General features: G+C 40.3%; 1 protein-coding gene across 1 annotated transcript; it reads left to right on the forward strand.

Annotated features, from left to right (window-relative positions):
• On the forward strand, positions 1–25,463 carry pck2 (phosphoenolpyruvate carboxykinase 2 (mitochondrial)). The gene is made up of 11 exons (XM_041814739.1): positions 1–486; positions 11,449–11,661; positions 11,758–11,942; positions 14,352–14,422; positions 14,618–14,753; positions 17,033–17,220; positions 17,387–17,549; positions 17,641–17,856; positions 20,254–20,391; positions 22,241–22,336; positions 24,206–25,463. The coding sequence occupies exons 1-11, from the start codon at positions 455–457 to the stop codon at positions 24,670–24,672; spliced, it is 1,905 nt and encodes a 634-aa protein (XP_041670673.1). The 5' UTR covers positions 1–454; the 3' UTR covers positions 24,673–25,463.
• Positions 25,464–26,193: the final 730 nt, after the last annotated feature.

Raw genomic sequence — 26,193 nt, forward strand, 5'->3', positions numbered from 1 at the left:
GTGGTGTAGGAACCGGGGAAACTTGCATCATCCGGGAGGGGGGCAGAACCGGAGGGCCCGTCGTTGTGGAGGAGAGGCAACACTACAATATGGACGTGAGCCACGAAGAAGAAGAAGAGAAACTCTGTGTTATTTAAACTTTAAAGCGCCTCCTCCTCCTCCTCCTCCTGGACTTGTGGGGGAAAGTCTAACTTTACTCTGCAGCTCCGTGAGGCGTTTAATGACGACCAGGAAATTTTGATGTTCGCCGCGCAGCAGCAGCAGGACAGCATCCAGTGAAGCGGCCCATCAAAGCTTGAATGTACACGTTGAGCAAAGTGCAAGGTCCTGTCCGAGCACTGATATGAGCAGAGAGCAGCTCTAGACCACTGCTCCTCACCTTAACTCTTCGGATAACTTAATGTGCATTTAAAAAGTTTTATTTTTATGAACTAGATCCCCTTTTGTACTCAAGATGTCTTGTCTGCTGCTAGGAGTCATACGAAGGTAAGTCATCAAGACTTTTTCAATGTTCTTATGGTTTAAATGGCGACTTAAATTCATGGGGAACACTGCTTTAGCTCACCGAGTAGGGGTGGGCAACTTAGTAAGAGACCACACTCATTTTAATCTCACAGCCAGGGACCACAATGTTACATAAATATTGGATAGCGCAAATATGATTTTATATTCCATTTCAGTGACAGATATACGTAAATAGCTGTCATTAGGATTAATTAAACTAATATTCCTAATTTTTTTTCAAAGCAATGGACAGAACAATTATTAAAGGATGCTAAAGCAATGAATTAGTCATGATTCTTTACAGAGTTCGACATAAAAACGTAGAATCAATTAAACGCTATATAAAGCCCATATCAAGTAGGGGTTGTAGGATATGACAGAACTCCCCTGAGGAGCAAAGGTCCAGATTTTATAGTGGTGCTTGGACAGTGAATATACCCCTAATTTATCCCCACATTTCTAAGCAGCCCACACAGTAAAGAATTGCTATCTTGCATCATTAACAAAGGCGTACAAGACCATTTTGCATATTTATTTTCCATTTAAATAGGCCTTATTTGCAGAACTTCCACTCTTAGCTGATAGAACTACACAACTGCTTCATTGTGAGTTAAATACCGTGTATTCCTCAGCAGTGTTTGTGTTGAACTAGGGAGCTCAGATTACATTTTTGTTTCCTTTGCCATCCTGGGAGAGGGGATTCACCAGTGAGTATACTGAAAACTACTGGGTATATACTAGGGTTGTGCAAATAATTGAAATTTAGATTAAACTGCAATATGTCGTGCTGCAATTTTCAAATTGCAGAAGAGGCAGTATTTCTCCGATCCTGAAATGTGTGTCAAAATGCCAGTTTAATACTTCTTTTTTGCAGCAGAGATGTTATAATCTACACATTATGCAAATATTCATTCAAAATGACATTTTTCTAATTTTTTTTGCAAAATCCTGATTGTCCTGTTTTTGTATGTTTTTTTTTTCTCGTATTGAAAATGATTAAGACATAAAATCATCCGCCAAATACTGTGCTTGGAACTTGAAAAATAATTGCATATACAATCACAAAACTGTAAATACAGTAGTAATAGACAAGTAAAATGGGCTTAAATACAAAAGCACATCCTTTCTGATCACATCCATTTAATTACCATCAACTAGACATCAATCACCTGGGGCCTCAAGCCCCAAGGGACTTCAAGCTACAGGTGTGCATCAAATATGAGGTATAAAAGTACTTTCAATGATTAAGACATGTGTTATGAGTCCAAACAGGGGGCCAAGAGTAAATTAAGAGGCATTAAAATGGATTTTGATTATCCAAAACACCACATGGGAGCACCTGTGGTGGCTCAAGTCCCTTAAAAAAGACCTAAAATGTCTTCATTTTAAGCAGTTTATCATTAGCTAGGTCCCTACAGACATGCTAAAAGAATGAATTTGTGGATTATTGTGCTGTAAAATGGCATGCAGTGAATAAACTTTATGGTCTGTTACTGAAGAATGACTATTGCACCAATAGGATGGAAGAATATTTATTTTTAAGTTGCACCTGGACTAGAGACATGAAAACACTGCAAAATGGCCAACCACATTTGGGTATGTCTTGTGCTTGTTTTGCTTTGTTACCTGAAAAAAGATGTTTTAAGATTATTTTGTGTATTTGCTATGATTGCTTTCAGCTAAATGGGGAGGGGTCATGTGTTAGTCTTTGCCGGGGCCTCCAGGTAACAAAACCAAGCCCTGACCACATTTAGAATAAAACAAAGTGAATTAACCAATATTTGCTGATGAATCAGACCTTTATATTCCAGTCCATCATTGCTAAAGGTATTAATTTTCCAGTTGAGTCATATTCCTGTTTTAGGTGCACAGTCACAGTAAAAGTCTAATTACATTGTTTAAACTCTTTCTTTCTCTCGTTCGCCTGCTTGGAACTTGTTAGACTTGATCCCAGAGACGTACTAACATTTTTTCTTGATGTCTCAATAGATTGAAACACTTCATTGATTTATGTGAATTTTTCCAACCAGGGCCATCTTTTCGCACTCCTTCTCTTTAACATTTATGTCCCTCCAGGCTTTGTGATGGGACCACATCACACAGGGACCCTGCAGCCTATGTGAGCACTCCATGGCATTGTGTGTTTGCTTTCCTTTCTGTCTTTAGGACAAATGCATGTGTGTGAATGAGTGACATAGCTAGGGGCATGTGAGTTAGTCAGTGTGAGGAAGGCCTGTGCATCTTGTTTGTATTTCTGCTTGAAAGACCGTCAACGGCTGGAGTCACGGCTCCTGTGTTTGCCTGAACGTCCTGGAGCATGCTCCGTGTGTACTTGCTGTTCCAATTGTACGGATAATGAATGCAGCACGTGTGCATGTTAAAAGTGATAGGCTTGCCTTTGCTTGGTGTGTAGACTCTGCCCCAAAGAGGCAGACCAGGATCTATGTGAAGGGGGATGTAGGCGTGTCGAGTTGTGGTGTATCAGGATTGGTTTGCTTATTTGGAGGTGTGTTTGAGGAAAAGCAACCCGGTGTAATGGTCACCATATGAGGTTTATCATCTCATCGACAATCCTGTTTATTTACAGATCTGTTTCCTTAAACAGACAATGATAGTCTCTTTTTTAGTGCTGCAGACTCATTCTCAGAGAAGATGTCAGAGCGAAGCTGTGCTAAACTTGTCAAAGGAAATGCTCTTCCTTTTAGATTTGGGGGATGGGGTGAGGAATGGCAAAGCAGAAACAAAGGCATGAGAGGATGAATGCGGGGAGGGGGGGCAGAGACTAAAGGTCATCAGAGTCCAACGTGAACACCCACATTTTCAGAAGCTCTGGTTCCAGATGTAAAGTTCCCCTTCACATCTTCCTTTGACATTTGATAATAAGGAGGTTATGTGATCGGCAGGGTTAGTTAGTTAGTTAGTTAGTTAATTTGTTTTTTTAGTAACATAACTCAAAAAGTTATGGACGGATTTTGATGAAATTTTCAGGAAATGTCAGAAATTGCATAAGGAAGAGCTGATTAGATTTTGGGAGTGATCCAGATCACCGCCTGGATCCGGAATTTTAAAAGGATTCTTCACTATTGGAAGATAGGGATAGGCGGAGGTCTGCACTCTCGAAATGCTTTTCTAGTTTTAATTTTAATCCCAAATCACTGCTTTAATGCTTGTGACTATAAAGTGGGGCTGAACAATTAAAGTGCACGAGGTGCATGTCTCTTGATAAAATGAGACAGTGACAGTGATCAATTTTAAGCTCCATTTTCAGGGTTGCACCTATTCTGATACCATTATTTGTACTGGTACTGTAATACTAAGTTTTCACACTCATAAAACATTGCAAATATTGTTTCAACCCATGCTGTGGAATATCCAATAATAAATTCTGTCTTAGTAGCTTAACTGGGATAAACTGAAAATTAGTCCACAGGTCAGGATGTAAAGAAAAACTTTCAGGGACCAGGAGACCGCTGTCTCTCTGCTCTTCATCTGTCTGTAACAGATATAAATGCTTCTGCTTTTTAATAACATGTTAAAGGTACTTAACATTTATTTGGCAGGCAGCAGGGGGTAGAGGCTGTGACAGACTGCGGATTAAGGACACTCACTGCCCCAATTCAATATGAACTCCTGCACCTTCCTGCACATTTATGTTGAGTTGTTGATGTGTTTCTTGGAACTTTTAACCTGACATGCTGGATAGACTGTTTCATATATATATTGTATGAATATATTTTTCATGCATCTGGGAAAGCTCCCAGAGAGTGTTTGGGAAGAGCAGGACTCTCAAAAAAATCTCAGAAGGCTTTCAGTACAACCACCCCAACCTGTAGCTACCGCCTTGTTCTTCTAAAATGATGCTGATTGGTCTGAACCATGTATAGTGTGGCACAAATGGTGTAGGTTAGAGCTTTTCAAGTTGTCCAATTTGGGCTTTCCCTATAGTCACATTTTTTCTCTAAACTAAATCATATAAATAATTATATTAAGGGCATGCGTGAGGTTTGCTGTGAGGGGGAGTTTGTATTACAGACTGGTCAGAGGAATAATTTCAGGGAGCTTATTTACCCAGAGCAGTGATTTGCTGCTTAGAGCAAAGTCCTGTTAGATTGGGAACAGCTCCAGTTGTGCGATTGGCGCATTCACAATTAAAAGTAAAAACAATTTATCATTGCTACAGACAAATATTTATCTAAAAAAGGGGACAAAATCATGGGAGGGTCTCTGCCCAAAGTGAAGGAGTCCAAGAACCACAGGGTCTTGTTCACGAGTGAGGGTAGAATGGACCGTGAGTTCAATGGGCGGATTGGTGCGGCATCTGCGGTATTGCAGGCGTTGAACTGCACCGCCGTGGTCGATCTTTGTCCCTACCCTCACCTAAGCTTATGAACTCTGGGTAATGACAGCAAAAAACAAGATCGCAAGTTCAAGCGATCAAAATGAGATTCCCAGGAGGGTGGCTGGGCTCAGCTTTAGAGATAAGATGAGGAGCTCGGACTTCCAGAAGGATCTCGAAGAAGAGCCGCTGCTCCTTCATGTCAAAAGGAGCCACTTGAGGTGGTCCGGGCATCTGATTAGGAGGCCTCCTGGTTGCCTCCCTGTGGAGGTCTTCCAGGTACGTCCAACTGAAAGGACACCCTGAGGTAGACCCAGAACTCGCTGGAGGGATTATATATCTCATCTGGCCTGGGAACACCTTGGAATCCCCCAGGAGAAGTTGGAAAATGTTGCTGGGGAGAGAGATTACTGGGTTGACTTGCTTAGCCTGCTGCCACCACAACCCGACCCCAGATAAGCTGAAGAAAATGGATGGACAAAAGACGTGGTGTTGGAGAGGAGGATGTTTTTGGGCCTCTGTCTGCCTTAAAACTTTTCTATTGTTGGTAACAGCCAGAATTTTGATTGGTCAGATTCGCGCTCGATGGAAGCAAAACATTCAAAAATCAACCATGGTTCAAGAAGATATTAGCCACAATTTTGCATGGCAAGAATACCTCCCTGGTACATGCATACATAAGCTTTGTGAAGCAATGGTCTGGCTACTCTGAGGAGTTGTATCGGATGGATCTTCCCAGTCGTGTTCTCCAGGTGGATGCAGCAGATACAGTGCGTGTGTTCATCTGTAAGCTGTGACCCGACAACTGTCGAGGAGACTTGACAGGTAGAGAAAAAGCTGAAGGCTGGTGTATTTTGGGTGGCCTGGTGTATTTGGGATCCAGGCTGAAATGCAGTGAAACCTCCCTCCTGTGGTTACACACTCTCATGGAGAACAGGCGTCATCAGTGTAGAAACTACAGGGGTTTTACACTTCTCTCACTGCCAGGCAAGGTCCTTGCACTGATGCTAAACAGGATCTGTGACCTGCTGCTCCAACACTGAGCGCCTGAACAGTCAGGCTTGATATCTAAGAGGTCTTCAGTAGAGGATGGTGGGCTAGTCCAGAGGCCAGGGGCGACCGGGGGCGATGGCCAGAGCAGTGCAGGATCAAAGTTGGCACGGTGAAGTGCTGAACCGGCATATGCCCCGATTCCTGACCTGACTGTGATTGTTCAGCATCACTGCTTTGTCTCCCTCTCTATCTGGATTTCCCACTGTCTCCATCTCTGTCTGTGATTCTCTGACAAATGAGATTGAGGTCAGACGAGAGCTCATCAACTAACTAACCGACCAACTGAGTGGAGAGAGTCATTGCTAATGATGGCTTTTCAAACTTTTAAACCATAAATCCTTCTTTCTACATTTATGGTTATTAGTATTAGTTAGTATTTATATTTGTTATAGTACATGATAGGTTGTGTATAGTGATACAGTACAGAGACTTTGCAGTAAAACTTAAGGATTATGGCTACTGTACTTTTTTTATTTGCCAGAGATCATGAATAAACCATGCAAGGTGGATTTCATAAAAACTTCTACAGGAATATAACCCACCAGGTAGCTCGCCATAAGTCAACCTCTGATTGTTATGACATTATGGCTAGTGAGCAAATCCACTATGGTGACAAGGAATAGGTTTTTACTTCCAGAACCAAACTGTTGAGCTCTGTAAGAAATTTTTAATGCAGCTTTTTAAATAAAGAAAGACAAATAAAGCTTCTGGGTGCAAGCTTCTGTCTTTGTCTGGAATCCGTCACATGCTTCTTTTCATTCTCTAAAGTTCAGAGCAGTTCTTCTCCTAATTTTGGTCACACTGGAGAAAATATAAAACATCACCCTGATCGTTATAGTAATTATTGGCATGATGGGTCAGTCATTGGAAGCATAGGTAGGACTAATTCTTTTATTTTGTTGAGAAAAAGTTCAGCCTAAAGGAAATCGGGTCATCTAATAAAGCAGATAAAAATGTTTTAAGGTTAACATAAACTTTCCCTTCAGCTACTCTTAAAGCCTTGCAGTGTTAGACCATTATGCATAGGTGAATCAGAAAGGATTCTTAAGTTCACTTCCTGTATTTAAGGGTATCACTGGGTTCAGTCCAGATTGGATTTAGATACATCCCTGGGTAAACTACAGACATGTAAAATTCATTTTCAAAAAGGAGGTTGATCCCTAAGGCTTGCACTGGGCTACTCTCCTTTTCTGTAACTGAGATGTGTATGTGTGTCTGTGTGTGTGTAATGGCATTCATGATGTAGTGAGCTGAGAGCCACGTGCTCACACTCTACTGCTGTCTTTGAATAAACTAAGTAGTAAAGCGTGACTGGTGTTCATAGTCAAATGAAGACACCAGATTTCCACTTTAGAGGGTCAATTTAAGGTTAGAGCTTGTTTTAAAGACTCTGATGTTTTTAGCATCTCTCAGTCTCACTTAAGGATACTGGATCATGAACACTGAGTTTTACTAGAGGGTCATCTGGGTTTAAACACTCTCAGTTTTATATTATCTGTGTAGGTTCTCAGTGTTGTATTAGACTTACCAAACTAGACTTTTTAAATGCAAGATAACTGGAGCCTGGAGATAAACGTACCACTCATACGTCGACACGTGATGGTTTCCGTGCATCCCAACTTCGTCCAATTTAAATACAATTTAACACATTTCTTGCCTTTTCATTGTAAAGAACATCAAGTATCCCTTTCAGTAACTACATAGACCAGACCAGCAGGGGTTTGCGCCACTTTTTTACCGCTTTTCTTCCTTGTTAGGTCATAAAAAGAAAGCCACTGCTGAAGAAAGCACACATTAAATCTTCACTACAGTTCACCAAAAGGCATGTGTGAAATTCTACAGTCAAAAGGGGAAAGTTATAAGGGCGCAGGTGGCCAAATGGTTAAGGCGCACCCCGTGTACGCGGAAGGCCCGGGTTAAAATCTGGCCTGAGGCCCTTTACCGCATATCTTTCCCCCGCTCTCATCCCTGTTTCCAACTCTATCCACTGCTCCTCTGTCAAATAAAGGCACCAAAATGCCCAAAATAAACCTTTAAAAAGTTGTTTGGTCTGATGAGACCAAAATGGGGATTTCTGGACATCAGACAAGACTAAACACTACACATCACCACAAACACTGTCATCCCCACTGTGTAGCGGTGGTGGCAGCATCATGCTGTGGGGATGCTTCTCATAAGCCGGCCATGGAAAGCTTAGCAAGGAAAATCTTGGAGGACAATCTAATTCAGTCTGCAAGAGAACTACAGCTTTGGAGGAGGCTTATATTCCAGCAAAATATTGAGCTGAAGCAAACAGCAAAAGTTACATAAAAACAGTTTAAAAAAGAACAAACGGAATGTTCTGGAGTGGCAGTGTAAAAGCTCAGACCTTAATTCAATAGAGAATTTCTGGCTGGATATTCACCCCATGGACCCTGGCAGAGCTTGAGTAGTTTTGCAAAGAAGAATGGAGTAAAATGGTACTGCCTTGTTAGGTCAGGGGTTTGTGCCACTTTTTGACCACTTTTCTGCCTCGTTAGGTCATAATCCTGCATTTAAAGCAAATGATGTTAAGAAATTAAACCACATGTATCAAAAACACTCCTCAGTTCAAGACAAGTCGCAAGCTAGGAGAGCAGAGTGACTGACAAGCTGTGTGTCTGTCCAACATTATTGTTAGTGGATGTGTGAGCTCCTTACAGTAAAACAGGTGAGGATAGTGACACAGCTGCACAGAAACGTTACCCGTTGGTAACCAGACTATGACCCAGTACTGGGCTGCTTATATTCCATATTTTGCGCTGAACATCCTTTGCTTGGCTTAACCGTGCTTGTACACGTACTGACTGTCTATAGACAAAAACAATACCACTCCACACCCTCATAGACACACACAAATGCTCTACTTCACTATTATTTCACACAGGCTTGTGTTTCATCAGTCCTCTCAGTGACTTTTGTTGTTTGAATATCATGCCTCTAACGAACAAAAAGACAAGCCCCCCACATGCCTCTCATTGCTGCCACAAAGAGCATGTGCCTCTTCCTGCTCTTCCACTCTGAGCTTTCAGCATGTTTGAAAAGACTTGAATTTAAAGCAGATTCTTTTTTTTATGTTATTTATTCTCTTGTTAGCTGAACCAATCGAATTTACTTACAGAGAGAGCAATAGTGATGAGAAGGCTGGAGCAGAACCAGACTCACAGTGAGAGACTGGGGTGGTCAAAAGGATGTCAAAGAGAAAACAAATATGGTTTAATCAGGCTTGCACATCTGGACACTACAGTTTCACCCTGTTCTTCTTTACAAAACAGGAAAATCAGACATGAACTTCTCTTTTCCATTCCAGCCACAAATTCTGTACTGGATTGAGGTCTGGGCTTTGACTTGGCCACTCCAGAACTTTCCCCTTGTTGTTTTTAAACCATTTCTGTGTAGCTTTCGCTGTATGCTTTAGGTCATTGTCTTGCTAGACAATAAATCTTCCCCCAAGCTGTAGTTCTGTTAGGGAATGTCCAAGATTGTTCTCCGGGATTTTCCAAGAGGCATCCCCACAGCATGATGCTGCCACCACCATGCTTCAAAGTGAGGACGGAACATTTTTGGTGATGTATAGTGTCTTGTCCGATGGCCAAAAGGCTCCATTTTGATACCATCAGACCAAAGAACTTTCTTCCACTCGACCATAGAGTCTCCCACTGGCCTTTGTACAAACTCTAGTCCAGATTTAATCTGGGTTTTCTTCAACAGTGTCTTTCTCTTTGCCACTCTCCCATAAAGCTTTGACTGGTGAAGAACCCGGCCAACAGCTGTTGTATGCAGAGTCTCTCCCATCTTAGCTGCTGAAGCTTGTGACTCCTTCAGAGTTGTCATAGTAGTCTTGGTGGCCTCCATCACTTGTCTCCTTTTTGCACACTTGCTCAATTTGTGAGGATGGCCTGATCTAGACAGATTGACACATGTGCCATATTCCTTCCATTTCTTGATGATGGATTTAACTAAACTCTTGGAAGTGTTTTGGTATCCATCTCCTTACTTATACTTTTCCGTAACCTTTTCTCTGAGTTGCTTGGAGTGTTCTTTTGTCTTAATGGTGTAATTTTTTCCAGGAATACTGATTAGCCAGAGGCTGGACCTTCCAGGCACAGGTGTCTTTTTAACACAGTCACAAAAATATAGGCTAATTTAGCATGGTGTATTGTTGATCAGTGGTTTTTAAACTTTTTTGCCAAAGGCACTCCGAAGATCAAGCCAAAACCTTAAGGTACATCCTATTCATATCCAAAACACCTCTTTAACATGTGTTAAGTTTCTCTAATTGTTATCATTTGTGGTTGTACAGATTCCAAAGACACACCTAGACTCAACTTGAGGCACACCAGTGTGCCATGGCATGCCATTTGGTAACCACTGATAAAGAAAAGACTAGGCGACTGCTGAGTCAGCAGTATTCCTGTTAGAGAAGAACCTTGCACAGCAGGTCAAACAGGACTTATTATTGTATGGGAGAGGAATGGGGTCATCGGTTTAAGACATGAGTGAAGTTAGTTTGCATTTGCATTGCAGCCTCCTTGACCGTGATTAAGCCTGTTTCATCTTTGTATAACCAAACATTAAAAATAATGGCTAAAAAACCCAGGAGGTGGCACCACTGTCACATATTAAAGCAGTATAATTTGCTTAGCTTTGATAATTTTATAAAATTTTCCTGTTTGAAACTGGTTTTTAAGTGTTTACAAAATTCAGCGCCAGAAATGTTATGTAACCTTTTTAAAAGGCAAACTGGTGGTAGAACCACCAGGGGCTCAGCCAGTGGTAACTGTAAAATTGCCCACTGTAAGACCTCCCTGGGGCAGTCAGCTTTTTCTATGCGAGGCTCTCAAATGTGGAATGCACTACCAGCTGATATGAAACTGACACAAGACACAAAGACTTTTAACAAAAATGTTAAAGAGTGGCTCAAAAAAAAACAGAGATGTAAGCACTTTTAAATAGCCCACTCTATGTTTTGCTGTAATTTTATGTAACTATGACGTAAAATTTTACTATTTTGTCTTTTAACTTTGCTCTTTTAATCAGTTGCAACTGTCTTTATGCAATTTTTATGTAAATCTTTACTTTAACCTTCTTTCATTTTATTTTCTAAAAGCCTAACTAGGGACAGGAGATGGAAACTAGCAATAGCTATAACCTCTAGATGTGAAACATCAGTTACTTTTAGCTTGTTTGTAACAGGCTGAAGTTTTACTATGTAATTTGCATTGTCCCTATCAAATAAACTTTATAAATAAAAATATTTAGCTGCAGTCAGCATAACTGTCTATAAAATGTAAACTGCCTGCTGGACCTTAAAACATATCGCTTTAGTTGTACAGTGTCAAAATGCAATCCTCTGGGCAAACAAAGACAGCTGTGTCTGTGTCTGAGCTGCTTGTGATATAGAGAGAAGTCCAGTGTTTGCTTTTGTTCATCTGCATAATACATGTCACTTTCATCCAGTCATTGCTGTTTAAACCTCTTCAGCCATCTTGTTAAAGGGGAAATAAAGCACCTCTCAACTGCGTGCTCTCTTTCAGACATGGGGGTGTCGGAACAAGCATTGGGATCCGGTCCCTGGCCTCCATCCCTTCACTACCCCCGGCTGTGGCTGACTTTGTGAAGGGAGCGGTGGATGAGTGTAAACCTGCTAATGTGCACGTTGTGACGGGGACACCAGAGGAAACAGCCAACATCCTGGCCGGTCTGGAGAAGGAAGGGATGGTCAAGAGGCTTCCCAAGTATGAGAACTGGTAAGTATGAGAACTTTTAACTTTTTCAGTGATGGCTATTGTCTTATTTTCTGAGGTTTTTTTCTTTATCATGCTGAGTTCTGCTCTCTTTCTTAGTTGGTTGGCACGAACAGACCCCAAAGACGTTGCTCGGGTGGAAAGTAAGACTGTGATTGTGACTAAAAACCAGAGGGACACTATCCCCATCCCTGCTGGAGGCACAAAGAGTCAGCTGGGCAGCTGGATGAGCGAGTCTGACTGGCAGAAAGCCAGAGAGGAGCGTTTCCCCGGCTGCATGGCAGGTGAATTGCCCCTGTTGTCAGTAGACACATGCTTATTCCTTTTCAATACACAACATGCTCCTTTTTGCATGGATAAGTTAATGTCACTATCTTTCATGTACCCATAGTTCCTTTTTTCTTTCAAAATAAAAGCAGGCCTGTATCTGTATCCAAACAGGAAGTCAGTTGGAAGTGCAGTGTGCTGAATAGTCCACTGTATTTGCTGTAATGAAGTATTTTTCCACACGTTTATTTGCAATGTTGCAAATGTTTGTAATGTTGCAATGTTTGCAATGTTATAATGCCAACCGCAATTCTTTTTGGAGTCTCCAGTTTTGAACTCCTTGACCTTTCCTCTCCTCATAAAAACAGGTGTAAGATCCTGAATTTCTATTCTAATGTTTTCAGATTTGAACCTGAACTAGCTAAGGCTCCATGCTTTGGTTCAGTTGAGTTTTTCAGCTAAATCCTCCCAGCTACAGTCGTCTACAGGCCTCTGTTTATCAATGCAGATTCAGACAGGAAAAAAAAAATGTTTTCTGGCAGATGGGTCTGTATGTATCTGACTGAGAGAGTGATGCTGATTTCAGAGTCATACCACACAGAGTCCGGTTTAGTTGTATTGAAAGCCGTCGGTAATGGCTGCCTGAACTGCTGTAAATAACTCACATATGGCTTTAGCATTGCGTCTGTTTTACTAGACTTGGACCACGTTTCTGTGTGACATAAAGAATAAACACAACCCTAAAAGCTTTTCATGTTGGGAAAGATGTTTTTGATCTTCTGCTGACCTGCATCGGCATGAGTTTGTGATAGTTAAGGGGGAAAGGGGTACTTGTGTGAATGCTTGGATACAATGGCTGCTAGTGGAGTGATTAGCTTGGACTAGGCCACAGCTGTACTTTTGTCAGAACTGGACAACATTTCTTTATTAAAACAAGCGCAGAGAGCAACACTGGCAGCTTTCCACAACAGAAAAAATGTTTTTGCTCTTGCATGACTATGTGATAGCTACGGGGAAAGGGTTAGTTGTTGTGAGTGGTTGTACAGAAAGCCTGCTTGTGGAGTGATTAGCTCGAACTTAGCCTCGATAGCGGTTTTGTCTGAACTGGACAACATGTCTTTATTAAAACACATGCGGAGAGCAACACTGGAAGCTTTCTGTGACAGAAGGGGTTTTTCCACTCTACTCTTGGTCTGTTTCGGCATGGATTCGCAATCATTATGGTCAGCTTGTCTGTTAAATCCAGGGCTGCTGCAGTGGTAGCTGTTAGCTTGGATGTAGCTGTCACAAACGCAGCAGTTTACTCAGAACAGGGCTACATTTCTTTTTCAAAACCAGAACAGCGAGCCACACCAAAAGCTTGTCTTGGCCTGCACAAAAGAGCACAGAGTAAACGGAGGATATTTCCTCATCACCTTTCTGCATAAGGGCTGTGGTGTGTACAACTTTAACCAATCAGATGCAATAAAAGAAAAGCTGGAGGGGAGGGGGGAAGACGTTGCTCAGTGCTACGTCTCTGAGCTCTGCTCTGGTTGGCCCGTCATGAATGTGAGAGACAGAACGTTCCTCCAATCACCTTCTGAAGATCTTCTGAAAAGTCCTGCCCCTCCCAAACATTTTCTATGGCAGCCAGATGAATGTCAAATATATTCATGCAATGGATATAAGTTGATCTGGCTGTCAGGTCATAAGACATAATACATATTTTCTGACAGTGTCAACAGTGCAAGTCAAATTGAATCTGACCGTTTCGAATCGGATTCAGGCCACTTTCGTATGTGAGCAGAGCTGAAACAGAGGGTTTTTTTTTAGACATGCAAAAATCAAATACTGGAGTGTTTTTTCAGCACCAGACTTCACAGCCATGTGCTGAAATATAAACTTTTCTTAAAGGGTAAAATATGTCCCCTTTAATTTCCATATACCTGGGTAGGAGCTATGGACTCTTTTCACCTGGAATCCTAAGGGGTTAACTCATGAATATGTTACTCTATATGAAAAGTGAATATGATCTGTTCTGTGAGTTGTGCTCATCTTTCTTTAAAGAAACTATTTTTAAGCAGCACATTTCTGTACAGTTGCTGCTCTTTCCCCTTTTGTTGTTGAGGGAATTTGACTCTGGGTGTCATAAGGTGCTCCGTGCTGCGGCTGCTGGAAGATGCTCGGGCATGCATGTGTTCACGTTAACTAGCAGTAGTGAAAGATGGCTTGGCTTCGTCCAGTACGGATGATTCAGAACCAAAACAGGACTTAGAGTGACCTAATATGGGGACACTTTGCTTTTAACATGCACTAATGCTATCAGAGTTAGTGCTGCTCGGTATACTGGCTTACTTTCAGCTGTGCTTCTTTTAACATTTTAACAGTGAGATAATGTTGGCTTTAGTGGAAAATTCTCTGTTATTTATATGTTTTTGTTTCTGCAGGTCGCACCATGTATGTGATTCCCTTCAGTATGGGTCCTGTTGGATCAACTCTGTCTAAATACGGTGTCCAGGTAATGACTCTGCTTCTGTATGCTCTAGAGCCTCATAAAAATGAAATAAAGCAATCATCATGCTCAACTCCACTGTACAACACCATGCTTATGTAAACAAGTGTAATTAGAGCTGATACAGGACTGTATTAGACTTCCGTCATTGCTATTATTAACACTGTAAATGAGTGTAAACAATGTTTTCTTTCCTTCAAGGTAACCGACTCGCCGTATGTCGTGGCCAGTATGGGGATCATGACTCGCATGGGCACTCCTGTCTTGAATAAACTGGCTGATGGAACAGAGTTTGTCCGCTGTCAGCACACTTTGGGAAGGCCTTTACCGCTGAAGGGTACAGAATCCACAACCTGAGACAGCTTGTCTGACTGCAGTATTTACAAATCACAAATCCTCCGTCTAGCCTGGATTTACGCCAGTGTTCTTCATACTTTTCTTACTCATCAAACCAAACCTCTCTGTCAGCTCTGGCTCTTTCCTCATCTCCTACATTATTTACTCCATCATTCCTTTCCAACTCTAAAGAAGTGTTAATGTTTGCAAATATTTTCAGTTAAGCTTTATTCCTAGTGTTTGCTTTGAAATGTCTTTTCATTTTAGTTTCATTTTAGCCACTCTTTACCATTTTAGTCACTAAAAAGCCCTTATATTTCAGTCTTTACTTTAAGGCAAAGCATTTATTATCTTTAAATTCATTCTAATTACCTACATTGTAAAATTACTATATCTGGACAACACTCATATTAATGGATAATCAATACTTTATTTTATTTAAGATATAATAAGAGAAAATATTAACATGCTTTAAATGCTCTCTTTACAAACTGTTTGTGTTGACAGATTATAAGCACTATGAAAAAATATTATACATTTTAAATGTCCAGCAGTTCAGCACTAACATTGTAGTTTTGTTTTGAGAAATTAACCAAAGTATTATGGCTAAAATACAGCTCTAGTTCCAAAAAAGTTGGGGGGGCTGTGTAAATTGTGAATAAAGACAGAATGCAGTGATTTTCAAATCTCATAAACCAATATTTAATTCACAACAGTTAATAAACAAAAAGGCCATGTTTATCATTAGTTTGAATCCACTTTTCTTTAAACATTTGGGAAGTGTGGAGACCAGTTGCTGGAGTTCTGGGAGAGGAATATTGTCCCATTCTTGTCTGATGTAGGATTCTAGCTGCTCTCAACAGTCCTGGGTCTTCTTTGATTGATTTTTCCTTTTATTATGTTTTCTATTGGGGAATGGTCTGAACCACAAGCAGGCTAGTTCAGCACCCAGACTCCTCTCCTGTGAAGCCATGCTGCTGTGATGGATGCGGTATGTAGTTAGCATTGTCTTACTGAAATAGTCAAGGCCTTTCCTGGAAGAGACATTGTCTGGCTGGGAGCATACAGTATGTTGCTCTAAAGCCTCCATTTACTTTTCAGCAGTGGTAGTTCTTTTCCAGACGTGTAAGCTGCCCATGCCATAGGCACTAAAGCAACCCCGTACTCTCAGAGATGCAGGCTTTAGGGCACTGATAACAAGCTTGATGGTCCTTTTCTTCCTTGGTCCACAGGACACAGCATCCATGGTTTCAAAAAGAATTAAACATTTTGACTCATCTGACCACAGAACAGTTTTCCATTTTGCGTCAATCCATTTTAGATGAGCTCAGGCCCAGAGACCACTGGATTGTGTTCACATATGACTCCCTCTTTGCATGATACAGCTATAACTTGCATTGTAGATGGCACAGCCAACTGTGTTGACAGACAATGATTTCTGGAAGTGTTCCTGAGCCCATGCAGTGATTTCAGGTACAGAATCATGCCTGTTTTTAATGCAGGGCTGCCTGAGAGCCCCAAGACCACCAGCCTCCAATATTGACCTTCAGCCTTCTCCTTTACATACAAAGATTTGTTCAAATTCTCTGAATATTTAGATAATACAACTTACAACTTTTAGATGCAGTTTTTGCAGATTGGTGAACCTCTGCCCATTTTCACTTTGGAGAGACTCTGCCTCTCTAAAAGGCTCTTTTACACTCATCCTGTAACTGACCTGTTTCCAGTTAACCTGATTTATTGGAAAATGCTCCTCCAGGTGTTTTCATTATCAGCACTTTCTTTTCCAGCCTTTTGTTGCCCTGTCCCTACGTTTTTGAGATGCGTTGCTGCCATCAAATTCAAAATAAGCTAATATTTTTCATGTAATGGTAAAATTTCTCAGTTTTAACATCTGACATGTTGATTATACTCTGCTGTGAATAAATTATGTGTTTATTAGATTTATGAATCATTGCATTCTATTTTATTAAAAATTTTCCACAGCGCCCCAACTTTTTTGGAATTGGGTGGTAAAAGGACTGAATACAAATTAAGACTCTGAATACAAAATAACAATGATAAATAAATATTCCTGGATAAAAATGGTTTTAAATGTGTTATAAATATATACTTTATTGATTTGTGAAGAAGGGCCAGGTTATATTTGGTTTTTCTTCTTTCTGCTCCCTTTCATTTAAAAATGTTGGATTTAAATTGTGTTGTTTGGCTTATTAAACAAAATAACCAGAAATGAAAGTATAAATCTGGATTTTTATGTTCGGTCTGTCGCCTCTCTAGCCCCCCTGGTGAACGCGTGGCCATGTAACCCAGAAAAGGTGCTGATCTCTCACCTGCCAGACATGAGGCAGATCATGTCCTTCGGCAGCGGCTATGGAGGAAACTCTCTCCTGGGGAAGAAGTGCTTCGCTCTCCGCATCGCCTCCCGCATCGCAAAGGATGAGGGCTGGTTGGCTGAACACATGCTGGTGAGTGTAAATTCATACTGCCCCAAATGGACGGTGATTAATGTATACACTCACTGACCAAATCATTAGGTACACCTCTTTAGCTGTTCATTAATGCAAATATCTAATCCAAGCGTCAGAATGGGGAAGTCCTTCAAACATTTGTATCCACGGCTCTTCTTTTTAGATCCTGGGTATCACTAATCCTCAGGGTGTGAAACGTTACGTAGCAGCTGCCTTCCCCAGCGCCTGTGGTAAAACCAACTTAGCCATGATGAAACCAGCTCTGCCAGGCTGGAAGGTGGAGTGTGTCGGGGATGACATTGCATGGATGAAGTTTGACAGCCAAGGTGAGATGAAGGATACGTTTGGTCAAACAGAACATTTCTGCTACCCCAGAGGGAGTGTCCTAATGTCTTCATGATGAATCTGTCTCTGCAGGAAAGCTGAGAGCCATCAACCCCGAGAACGGCTTTTTCGGCGTGGCTCCCGGCACCTCAGACAAGACCAACCCCTACGCAATGGCCACCATCGCCAAAAACACTATGTTCACAAATGTTGGAGAGACCAGCGATGGAGGAGTGTGGTGGGAGGGACTCGACCCACCAGCAGCTGGGGTCACACTCACAGACTGGCACGGCAAGACCTGGAAGCAAGGTAACATCAGGCTGGTCTGCCAAGATTTTTAACTCTAAAGAATGAGCATACATGAGGATTAAGATAAAATTTACACACAAGCACTGGTTATTTAAAAAAACAAAAGTATAATGATTATGTCTCTGATAACAGACTTGTTCTTTATGATTAATTTTTGAGATGTAAAATCAGTGTTTTTGATGCCAGCTAGAGGTTTTTCAAAGCAGTGCAGTCAATGAAAAGTTTTGGCAGCTGTTTAGATTTATTCTTAGTTTTAGTCTTTAGATGAAAATTATTGGAAGATTTAGTCACATTTGAGGCATTTTTACCCTTTGTAGTTGTATTTCAGATTTAGATGAAGAAAACTGACAAACATTTTAGTCCAGTTTTAGTCAATAAAACATTGTTTTATTTAAGTCATTTCTTTAAGTCAAATAATTTCTTTTAAACTCTATTTTAATTTCATTAGCCAAATTGTAAAATTAATATTGGAGTAAAATACATGAATGCATTATAAATACTTCATGTATTTATTCAATTAGGACATACCACATTCATCAGAATATCCACAATACATATCCATGTAAATGTAATTAGCACAGCAGTTAATTTTCACCCATGTCCTAAGGCAGGGGTGTCCAAACTATGGCCAGGGGTCCAAATATGCCCCACAGTCCACTTTTGATTGACCCACAGCAAATACTACCACAGGGCGGTGCTACCATTCTAATTCTGTAAACAAACACCTTAACAAACATTTTTTTACTAAACTGAGACAACACTGTGAATGGTGAAAAATTGACAACCAAAGTAATTGTGATTTCTTGATTTATAACTCCCTGATGGATTACGGCAACAAATAGTACCCCCGAAATCTGATTGGCCTCCCCAAAATCCTGAAAATGCCTGGCTTCTTGCCTTGTCAGCTGTGAACTAGACATTTAGGCACTTACTTATGTTAGATTGGTTTCACTAACTTTAATTTCCTGAAGGTGAGGTATATGTAGTGGCTCCACCTCCCTTATATATTTCTATTTATATATGTATATATATATATATCCCTCATCAGATAAAGTTTGGACACCTCTGTTCTAAGTTATGCAATTTCAAAAAAAGAAATTAAACAGATTTTAAATTACAAAACAGAGATAAAAACCATATTTTTTCAAACAAGATGGACTAATACATGGGACCCATGTAAAACTTTGAAAATAAAGCCCTATTCGCACAAGAATAAATTTACCTAGGGACCTCTGGTAGTTTGTAATAATCATACGGGATGTCTGTGTTTTTTTAATCTTGTGCAATTCTACCATGTCTGTAAGTTGCAGGCTAAAAATTTTAGGGCAAATTACTGACTATTTCAGCTCACACAGACGTCCACAGGCAATACTAATCACATGCGAATCAGCATTTCAGTATTTTAGGGTGGTAATTGTGTGTTCTGTGTGTTTATTTCTGCTGCTTTATCTTCTCGGAAAGAAATTGTAGAGGCTGCACAGAACATTCTCAACAAAGTTCTGACACCTATGGGTCATTAGAGTGCTTGACATTCAGGTCCTTTCATCTTATGTTGACAAATGACTTCATTTTGTAACATTAAACGTCTCACTCTCTCATACAGTAATAGGAGGGATGTTAAAGTGCTTGACTTTTTTCTTTCTCTGTCTGCCATCTGCACATCCTGGTTTTAAAAAAAGTAAAAAAAAAAACACTTTTGGACATGTTATCTATTGTAATCTCTGGTTGACAGTATGTACAGGATACATGAATGAAACGTCACCTGCAAAATGTATGCACCATGTTGCATCTTTATATAGAATCTGGAAATGTGCAGCACCTTTATGCTTTCCTTCAGAAATATCTGTAAATTTTTTTGAACATTTCAGACTTTGCTCATTATAATACTAACATATGATACTGCAGTAATGGAAATGAAAAGGTTCCCTGTCCACTAAAATGTGCATTATTTTCATCAGTTGATTTAAAAATGATAAATACTGACATATCTTAAATGAAGGACTTTAACTTGTAGTAGTTTGACTGTATGATGCTTTAGTCATGTATCTGGATGCCACTGGCAGCTGTAGCTCAGTTTATTGAACCAAAGCTGGATTCAATGCAAATATTACCCCAGGCATGCACAGAAGAGCAACAGACTCAACTGGTCTAACAGCTCATGCTCTCTCTTTCAGACCATCTTGATTCTGTAATGAAAAGTATCATTCTGTAAATCAGAGTTTTTATCATCAAAGATCTATTTCTGTTTTGTCACAGTCTCAACATCATGGAAAAGAGGTTGCTGATGATCATTTTTCCTCATATTATTGGTTGATGAAGCTAAAACTGCCTCTAAAGATCAGACTGAGTCTGAACCTCGATGTTTGGATGTTTATATTTTGTTTCCTTTGTTCATAGGAAGCTCAACTCCTTGTGCCCACCCCAATTCCCGCTTCTGTGCTCCGGCGGCTCAGTGTCCCATCATCGACCCTCAGTGGGAGAGTGAGGAGGGAGTTCCCATTGATGCCATCATTTTCGGTGGCAGGAGGCCGGAAGGTTGGTGCTGTGGCTAAACTGATATTTCTGACTGCACTTTAGTGCATGCATTCACTCTTTGAATTAACAATGTCTTCAGTGACAACCTGGCATTGGATCTCTCTTTGACTGCCTTTTATGCAAACAACAGCCCATACTTCAATCCCCCGGCTCGCAGGCTTACCAAAGCTTAAACAGCAAAACCAAAAAAAAACATTGTCCAGCCTCATTTGTCACCTGTCATCTTGAATTGAGGAGTCCATACATCTTTTCCACAGCTCAGGCAAGGTTCCCCTGAATGCTGTGTGCAGTGAAGCCAAATGCAAGTGAATTAGCTTTGAGTTAAGAGTCTAGTGATGCCTCTTTAACAGCTTTTCTCCCTCATTTTGTCCTAAAATGCTTTTAAAGGACACTGAGATTTACTATTCAGTAAATGCATCCTTTAAGGTACTGGATAGATTTAAATAACAGCTCAGTTCAAGCTGTAGCAATGAGTTGTTCATGGATGAGCCAGTTCTAGAAGCTAGCTCTTTTATGTGATTGATAGGAACGTTTGAGACACTGTTTCTTTTTTTGTTTATTCACTGACATAAAAAGTCATATCAGTACCAATGAAGGGACCTGGATGAACTCTTATTAGTGAAATGAGCCAAATGACCTGGATCACTATAAAGATCCTAAATTCCCCTCACTTAGATCAAGGCTGGGTGAACATGAATAAAGCCATGCTTTTCGTTTTGTGGAAGACTACCTCAGATCATGTAAATTAACAGGGCGGTGCACTTAGCTTGTTTTATTCTCATCTTTTAGAGCTAACATTTGTAGTCACCATAGATGATCACTTCTCCTTTACCTCTACCAGTACCTGTGGTGTAGGTCCTATTTTATTTTCTATTTATATGCTGCCCCTTGGCCAAATTATTCTGTATTACAAAGTCTCCTTCCACTGCTACGCGGAATACAATCCAATAATATTACAGCCTTGGTACGCTGTAACCAAAACTTAAATTGACAGCCTGAAATTTAGGAGTAGAATTTAAACAAAGTTATTAATGCATGCTAGTACACATTACATCTTTATTACTAGTCCAGTCTGGATGAAGGCATACAGATTGGATTGGTAAGTCTTCAATATGTGTTGATGTGCCCCCACACAAAGCAATTAGGATTAGTGGTCAACAGATCTTGATTACCGATATGGATTATTAGTAGTTCATGAGACCGATGAGCAATATTTGGAACTGATATGCATTTATTATGACAAACAAAATGTACTTACTGTGGCAAAAGTAAAATTGCATGATCAAAACATTAAGAAAAATGAACAATTTAGCCTACGGTCCATCTGCGTGAAAAAACTGCACAGAGCAACACAGCAGCAGTGGAAAAAACAGGATGTGATGCCATACCCTTACTGTGTCAGTGGTGCCCAGGCTTAAGTGTTTACTGGTAAATACTCGCAATATCTAAGCCGATCAGACTGTGTTGTATGCAGGAGATTTGGTGAGCCTGTGGAGAGGGAAAATTAAGCCAGAGGGGAAGATAGATCTCGTAGTGGGACCAAAGTAGAGCACACAGGCCAATTATTGACCTGGTCTCTCCCTGCTAAGAACTGCATTTGATATCCAAATCCCCAAAAGTTGCATGAATCCCTGCGGATGCATTTTTAAACATAGTGTATGATAAACTAGCACAGTAACAACTCCCTGCCTCACATTATTTGTGCTGTCTTGTTTGTAACATATTAAATCTTTGAGTCGTTGTGAGTACAATCATGAGTTAATATCAACACAGGAAGTCAAACAACTTTTCCAAAACATATAGACACACAGCAAGAGTGCACTGACTTAATAAAAATTCCTGTTTTTAGGGGTTCCCTTGGTCTATGAGTCCTTCAACTGGCAGCATGGGGTCTTTGTTGGAGCAGCCATGAGGTCTGAAGCCACGGCAGCTGCTGAGCATAAAGGTACAACCTCACTTACATCACCTTTATTCTTTTACATTTGTTCACAAATCTGCAAAAATACTTTAAGGTGCACTTGTATTTTTCTATTGACTGTCTTAAAAAGATATTTTGCAATCACTTGTTAATCCTTTGACAATGAAATTGATCTTAAGATAAGGTATAAGGAAGATTGAACTAGCTGTACTTCTTGCAGACTATCAGCCATGATGTCACACTAAAAGTACCAGTGATGACATTAGAACACTAAGCATTATAGTTGATTATTATGTTTAAGCTTTATTTTAGAATCATAAAAGTAAAGGAATAAAACAAAATAGAATTGGCTGAACTAACACAAATGCCAGTGACTCTGCCAAATAAAGTAATTCACCTCAAAGGCGCTATGAAATTTGTGAAGACTGGACTGAAAGAGGACTTTTTCTGTACACAGGTAGTGATCTTAATACGTACAAAAGATTTGATGCCTATACAGGAATACCTCTTTGTTTAATGTTCCCATAAAAAGTCAAAACTTGCTAATTAGACGTGTGTAGTAGAAAAATACACGTACAGGCATTCACAAGTACTCTGTAGACATAGTCCCATTAAATTAGAAATTTTAACCATGTTAAATAATTATAATCAGAAATCTTGTTGTGTGGAGGGGAACACTGAGGAGAGCCAAGCACACACTGTGTGGGTTGTCACACAAACAGAATGATAGCCACTCCAAATTACACACAACAAATGACAGCAGTCTTATGAGAGAAAGTTAAAACAAAACTGGTATGATTGTTTCTGAAGCTCCTTCATACCTGTCTTTAGATTTTAACACATATTTCTCTGGCCACAGTAGCTGGTTTAATCCAAAAAATGTCACCGTTTCCTGAATTGGGTCGGCTCAAGGTCGATTTGTGTTCTCACCGCAAATGCACTAACCTGACACGCCAGATGGATTTGTTTCAGACATCCATCTGGAAAACCTCCCATAGACGGTGTTTTGGAAAGGGCAGAGCCTTTAAAAAAATACTTGGGTGATTGGATGAACGTTCTGTCTGTCACATCTTTAGGGGCCAATCAGAGCAACAAAACACGTGATGTTGTAGGTGTACACTGCTACTGAGGAGTAAACTCCATAGAGAACTGTACAACGTGAACCATGGCGACTGTAGACATGTCAGTACATTACTTTTGTTGTTTTTGCATTGAAAATGCTGTTCTTTAATCTTCTTTTAACAAAGAAATGTCAAGTTCTGATAAAACTGATGCTATAGCAGCATCCACGCTTATCTCTTCTGCTATAATTGCCTCTTGTCACTGCTTGCCTTCATTACAACTCTGCTGTGGCCAGAAGTACTGTCTAATACTCCTCTAATGCTGATTGGCCCTGTCACTTCCCCCAGGGCCCAGTCTGTTCAGATGGGAGCTTTGCAAGATGGATTCACCAGTGAGAAACACGAAAACGGGTGAATCCATCTGCTTTGCAAGGTTACAAACGCATCGCATCAGCGTGCAAATGAAGGTGGACTGAGACCCACCTTTACAAGTGGTTTGCACCAGATTTTGATGGTTAGCTTTCACAACAAATCAAACTAATGCTGCAAACAAACTCAACTCAAGTTAGTTTCAATCAGAACAGGTCATCAAAACAGGTTAGGTGTGAAAGCACACTAAAATTGTAAAGGTTTAAAATGTTATAAATATGATTAAGACCAAAGAACATTTTAGTCCAATGACGAAGACTAAATTTGAAATAGTTCCTGGGCCGACTAGCCAGGCTTCCCTTCTGTCATCCAGGCCGGGCTGGGACAGACATCGAAAAATCAGATGCAAAAGTCTGATTTCAAATGTAGCAGTTTCTACCTCTGATGATGTTTTATTTCTCCTCAGGAAAGGTCATTATGCATGACCCCTTTGCTATGCGGCCATTCTTTGGTTACAACTTTGGTGACTACCTCGCTCACTGGCTGAGCATGGAGAGCCGGAAGGCCCCGACTCAACTGCCCAAGATCTTCCATGTGAACTGGTTCAGAAAGGACACGACCGGCGCCTTCCTTTGGCCCGGCTTCGGCGAAAATGCCCGTGTACTAGAGTGGATCTTCAAACGCTGCAGCAGGGAGCGGGAGGATGAAGCAGCCAAGAAGAGCATTATTGGCTGGCTGCCAGAAGATGGCGCCATTGACACTACAGGTCTAGGCAGTAAAGTGGATATGGGCGCTCTGTTTGATGTGCCTGCAGCTTTCTGGCAGAAGGAGACAAAGGAGTTAAGAGCTTACTTCTCTCAGCAGGTTGGAGCTGATCTACCTGCTCAGGTGGAGGCTGAGCTGAAGGCTCTGGAGGACAGAGTGCACAGTTAAAAACCCCAGAAACAGGGAGGTAGTGATGACAAAAGATGAAGATCATTAGGGTGCAATCAGAGTCACTGGCTAAGTTTATTTACACTGACAAGTAGATAAAATACGGGTTCAGTAAAAACTGGAATTTTTATTTGTTATGAATTCAGTTCAAGAAAAACAAGACAAACATTTTTTTCTCTGTAAACACAGTCAGTGATTTTTAAAATCTACCACACTTCTAGACATGAAAGCTGCAAGCACCTAGGGACTGGTGCTGACGTTTGCTTTGAACATGAAAGTTAGATTTCTAAGAAATTGTTAGACTTGTCATCAAGAGAAGCACATGTTTCTACCTCTATTCTCTCACAGCCTTGCATGGTACTAAAGCACAATCATCACAGCTCTGTAGTGCCTCTGTGACATTAGGCAACACAGTTTCAGGGTCGTGAATGTTTACAGGCTAATAACCAAAGATTTAGAAAATTCTCACAAAGAAAAGATGAGGTTTTATCATTTTTATCACACAGATTTTTAGTGAGTTTTAGCATCAGCTATTTTATCATTCTATCTTTAGAGTTTCATGAAATTAATTTAACTTGATATTTACATCCTTATAAACCAGACTGTGCCCAAGGATTTCTATGCATAATTTACGTTGCCACTTTTCTAATGTTTGTGAATTAATTCTATGATTTCAGGTGATGTTTACACAGAATATATAAGAAAAAATGTTGGACCAATAAATGCGACTGAGATTATGAGGTATTTTTAGAAGATGTTTATTAAAATGCCATGAATAAATATCTTTGAATAAAGAAACTATGTCTCATACTCTCTTTTTAAAGTTATTAAAATAGAAATGAAAATAAACAACGGTAACCCCAATAAATTAGATAATAATTACAGCAGATAGGAAAAACAAGGCCTATCTTCATCCTTTAAGTTTCTCAACCAAGGAACAATAAGCACCTTTCTGATACAACGAAAAGACTCAATGGATTAATGAATAGCAAATGTTTGGAATTTTTAAGTAAGGTATTACATTAACAGCTTAGAGACTCAAAAGCTTTAATAGCGTCAATGGGAAGGCACAACGGCTAGCTTCAAGAGGAAAAACAAGTAAGATGCAACAAATATGGTTCAAATGTTCTTTATCTTTTGATAAACTGTGTCACTTCTTGTCGTTGTCGACAGCGCCGGCCTGGAAGTTATATTAATGATCACATTCTATGAAAAATCTGTCACGTAGCCTCCATTCTTTGCTGCAGCAGTGGGTCCTTTGGTTCTTTTCCACTGCTCTCAAACAATAGCCCGTGCATAACATGCTTTCTAGCAGTGAAGAAGAATTGACTCCGGTTTTTAACGCTAACGTTTAGCATTGTTACATGGTGCAAAATATGAAGTTGAACAAGATGGTATCGAATCGGTGCATAAACTTGTGTACTCACCGATACCAATACCTGAATCTTAAGCAGTATCAGAAGTATTTCTGATACTGGTATCGAAAAAATGGAACAATTCTAGTGGGAATCACTTTTTCAT

The sequence above is a fragment of the Cheilinus undulatus genome, linkage group 19 (assembly GCF_018320785.1).
Source record: "Cheilinus undulatus linkage group 19, ASM1832078v1, whole genome shotgun sequence".
Classification (NCBI taxonomy): domain Eukaryota; kingdom Metazoa; phylum Chordata; class Actinopteri; order Labriformes; family Labridae; genus Cheilinus; species Cheilinus undulatus.